Genomic DNA, 5,320 nt, shown 5'->3' on the forward strand with positions numbered 1-5,320 from the left:
AAAAAAAAAAAAAAAAAGAAACATTGTTAACACAAGAACTGGACATAAAGCACAATAAACTGGACACTGTCCACTCTGTAGAAACACATGAAAAATATCTTCCCTTTTAGTTTATTTTATCAACTCCTTGGTAGGATTTGAATTCAGAACATAAAAGACGGGTAGAAATATTGATTTCAAATTTTGGCACAAGGCCAGCAAGTTTAGGAGAGTGGGTAAGTTGATTACATTGACCCCAGTGTTCAACTGGTACTTATTTCAGTGACCCTGAAAGGATTAAAGGCAAAGTTGACTTCAGTGGAATTTGGACTCAGAACACAAGGACAGATGAAATGCCACTAAGCATTTTGCCTGGCATATTAATGGTTCTACCAGCTCATTGCGACCGGAAGAAATATTGCAGAGCATTTTACTTGTCCAGCACTAATAATATTCATCTTAGTGCATCATGTATTCATCCTTTTCAAGAAGCCAGTTTCAGATTTCGCCTAAGTGTTTTCTGGGATGGAAATAGTATTTATTCTGTGTTATTCCATGTTTCAACAAAATGAATAGTAACAACAACAGCAGCATTATTATCAACAACAACAAAAACAAGGTGAATAAAGAAATGAAATACTACAATGCAAAAAAAAAAAAAATTGCTGAACCTTTTTTCTCAACAGTAAAACATTAAATATATCTTTTGATTCTCTCAGAATGAAAGTAGAAGAGTGAAAAAGTGAGTGGACAATTGTGAAAATCAATTTTGTTGTGATATTCCTCCCACAATCACCCCACTTTAGTTAGATTGGGAACAAATTACATTAAGTTGTATAGCTAAAGATGTCAAGTTTAATATACAGGTCTCAGAAAAATATATTTTTTCTTTAAACAAAATCTTAGATTCTTTTCAGTAATTTTGCAAATATTTTTTTCTCACAAACATCTTTTTTTAGCAATAAAACTTGAATATTTTCACATAAATTTTGAAGGGCAAATAGAAATATATTTGTTTTGGACATAGTTTTCTGAACCTTCCATTTCTTGGTCTTATCTTAAAAATCAAAATTATTAAACTTTCAGCCATTGTACACCTCTTCCTTAAACATTTCCATCATATCATCTCACTATAGGACAATATCAGCTCACTATATTAAATCATGAAATGCAATCCCATATTGACCATAATATATTGTTATTTCACTATATTGTATCATGAAAATTATTGCCTCTTTATATTTCTCAGTTAGATATTAAAAACATTGTTTCTCTGTTCTCAAATTAAGTGGTATCTTCTGTCAACATTTTAATATTTCATTGAAGGCCATTATCACTTTGCTATATATATTTTATCAGAAGACAGTGATGTTAATAAATTTTATCAATGAACATAATCACCACTCTACAAATTTGAGCATTGATCATTATAATATTTTTCTTCATTTTGAAACATCATTCCTCCATACATTTTATCATAAGACATTATCATCTTTCTCTATATATTTAATGATTAAATCATATTATTTTTGTATTATTTTAACAGAGCATTATCAATGCCATCATATTTCATTTACAAATAATATGATTCTCTACTTATTGACAGCATTATCATTTTTAACATTTTATCAACAAACACCACAAAACATTATTATCCATTAATCTATCACCTCAACAATATCTAAGTAGAAAATATATAATTAACACATTTTTGTAAACATTGTGTAGCTGTGTGTGTGCATTTACATGTGAAAGTTTGTGAGTCTGTAACCTTGTTGTTTATGTATGTATGTATAAATGTATGTATGTATAAATGTATGTATGTATAAATGTATGTATGTCTTCATGCCTGTATGTATGTATGTCTGCATGCCTGTATGTATGCATGTGTATACACTTACAACATACACATGCATTCATACACTCAGATGTATGCACATTTAAATACTTATGGTTTTCTAAAATATGCATGTACACACATGTATACATACATATATGCATAAGCAAACATACAGATGTACATATGTATATACAAACATGCATTATACATACATATATACTTACATACATACATACACATATGCATACATATATACATAGATACATACATACACACGTTTTTGAATACATATGCAGTTTGAGTGAAAGCAACTTTACAACTCAAAACGGACATCACTCGTTCTAGAGGACTTCATGGAACAATGTCCCAAGTTCATATTCTTGCGACAGTTATTAACATGGCCATTTAGCAGCTCCACCTTTTCACCGTTTTCTTGGAACACGTCTGCAACAAGAGATAGAATAATTCATGGCAACACTAATAAAAGAAAACACAGACAAGAATTGTCATCAAACTGAATTTTTCAAATAATGTAGATACACATACACAAATACACACCTATAAAAAAAGGCAATCTATATATCCAACTTAATGTGGATGTATTGTTAGAGTGCCAAACACTGCATTATTTACCCTGACAAGACTCCCTCATATGGACACATGGTGCATAAAAGCACACATATTTACATTACTGGCAGACGAGAATCATGTGCTAAGAATGTTGGAACTGCCAACGCATGTGATTTCAATGTTGCCTGCCTCTTTAGCAGCAGATATCCAATGGCTGCATACAAGCCAAATCTCACTGCCTGTAATATAGATAAAGAAATCTCATTTATTGCTGGCAATGAGATCTGGTTAGTATATAGTTACTGGATGTCTGCTACTGAAAAGATGGGTCATGTCAAAATCATGTGATCTGGCAGTTCTCTCACATGTAGTAGATGATTCTCATTTACCAGCAATATAAATGTGGATGCACCATGCACCTGTATGAGAGGTTGTTTCAAAATAAATAATGCAGTATTTGGTCCTCTAACAGTACATCCACATTAAGTTGGATATAAAGATTGCCTTTTGGTATTCATTCTGCTTCTGCCACTAATAATTATTTTACACACACACACATACACATATACATACATATATGTATATAGTACATTATATATAAAGTAAACTAATTTTATTTTCATATTCATAATTAAATTATTAACTTCCTTTGTTTTGCTTCTTTTCAATCTTTATCTCTCAATTTATTTAATTTTTCAGTCTTTATTTATAAATAAATAAATAAATAGAAAAATTATTTTAGACCACAGAATAATACCATAACCGTTTTACAATTTTTATTTCAATGTAATTCATTTATTTATTAATAATTTCTTAATTGATATTTTCAAAAATATAGAAATGCAGTTGTTTCTAATATAAATATTATGAAGATACAATGTTGCTATTGTGTGTGTGTGTACACGTACACCCAGACACACACACACAAATACACACACACGCACACACACACAAAGGCATTCTCCATGTGACATGAAAGGTTTTGCATTACAAAAATTCCATGTTATGATAAGGTTTTTGTGAGTTCAAAGATTTTGTAACACTGGGAGTGTCTGTACATGTCATCATCATTTAGTGTCTGCTTTCCATGCTGGCATAAGTTGGATGGTTTGACAGAAGCTAATGTGTAGTAAAGTCACATCAAGTCCCAATGTCAGCTTTGGTATAGTTTTTAATGGCTTGATGCCCTTCCTAACACCAACTGTATTACAGAATGTGCTAGGTGCTTTTTGTATAACACTGAATTATATAATCAAGAGGAGGAAGAGGAATCAGGGTGAAGGGGAGGAAGAGGAATCAGAGTGGAGGGGAGGAAGAAAAGTGTAGAGTTTCTATGATATTTTTTTGTTCTCTGGTTGTTTCAGGCTCTGAGAGAAATAGGAATAGGGTGGATGGTGATAAGTGGGAATAAGTTTGTGTTGGGTAGGTATTTAAGGTGTGAGGTGGGTTAATGCATGAGACATTCAGTCATACTGATGTGAGTAACAGAGTATGTTAAGATTCACATGGTTATATATAACTTGCTGTACCCTGGGTCAAATGTTTAACTCTACTTTGTGATGCTGAGACACAGGATCACATAGGCATACATAATCTGCTACACCTTGGGTGAGATGTTTGCCTCTACCTTTTGGTCTTGAGACACAGGAATGGGAGACAAAGAAAAAAAACAAGCAACAAGATCAAGAAAATGTGAAGAAGTTGATAAATACAACTATTATAGCTGATAATAATCATTGTGATCATGCTAACATATAAGCAATAACAGTAATAATAATAATAATAATAATAGAAGTATTAGTAGTAGAATAATTAGTATTAGCAATAGTATTCACAGAAGCAATAACGGTAGTAATAGTAGCAGCAGCAAGGGATACTAGTGTTGAATAATTGTTAGAAACTAGTTCAATCTTAACATTTATGACATCTTAACTTTCAAATGAGATTCTTGTTTCTAGACACTTTCCACTGTCGTACCACTGATTATGACATTAATAATATATGGTTGGTTATAACAATGACATACCCCTGGTTATAAAAATGATGTACCACTGGTTATAGCATTTCATTGATGGAAATGTTATTTGTAAACCAGTAGAATACTGGGTAAAACGACAAGATACCATTAGCTATAACAATGGTATATCAGTAAGTAGTGCATTTGCATACTATCGGATATACTATAGAAAATACCAAACTTTACCTTAGTCAATGTATGATATAACCAGATCATAACTTGGGTATAGAAATTGTATATTATATATCCATATCATATTTTGGTTATATGAGCATTATACTATTGATTATATCAGTAGTGTAATACTCTAGAAATGTTGGAACACGACATGGTATCGCATTAGAATAAAGAAAACATACAAATTTCATAATATTAGCCTACTGCACATCTGATAGCATACCAGTAACATACTAATAATAACTGCATATCACAGAGAGAGAGAGAGAAAATACCATGCATATCATTCAAGTATCATGTTTATGGAATGGTATAGTAGCAAACAACATGCTGACTACAGGAAAGAATTTTTAATGGCAAGTCAATGGTATACTATTGATACATTACTGGCTGGTTACAGACATACCACTGTTATACTATTCTTGTAGAACTACCATATTACTGGTCTTACATAGAAGTACCATTGACATACCATTGATGTACCATTGACATCCTATTGACATACCACTGACACCATTTACATTCATTGACATATTATTGACATGTCATTGACATACCATTGTGATACCATTGAAATAGCATTGACATGCCATTGGCAGATAAGAGAGCAATTCTGTATAAAGATATTTCATGTATGACAACTAGAATTGAAAGAGTTGAAGGTCTGAGGAAGTGAAGAGTCAACCAAGATGAAGGATGCAGTATATGTAATATATATATATATATATATATATATA

The 5,320-nt window shown here is 31.5% G+C and overlaps 1 protein-coding gene across 3 annotated transcripts in view; it reads right to left on the reverse strand.

Moving 5' to 3' along the window:
- Positions 1 to 7: 7 nt before the first annotated feature.
- The window catches only part of LOC106867429 (popeye domain-containing protein 3), a 135,919-nt gene continuing 130,606 nt past the window's right edge, over positions 8 to 5,320 (reverse strand). For all 3 annotated transcript variants that reach the window (XM_014912322.2, XM_014912315.2, XM_014912308.2), the window contains one exon: positions 8 to 2,263. In XM_014912322.2, coding sequence (XP_014767808.1) covers positions 2,225 to 2,263 — 39 coding nt within the window. In that variant the 3' untranslated portion in view covers positions 8 to 2,224. The remainder of the gene's footprint in view (positions 2,264 to 5,320) is intronic.

The sequence above is a fragment of the Octopus bimaculoides genome, chromosome 19 (assembly GCF_001194135.2).
Source record: "Octopus bimaculoides isolate UCB-OBI-ISO-001 chromosome 19, ASM119413v2, whole genome shotgun sequence".
NCBI lineage: Eukaryota > Metazoa > Mollusca > Cephalopoda > Octopoda > Octopodidae > Octopus > Octopus bimaculoides.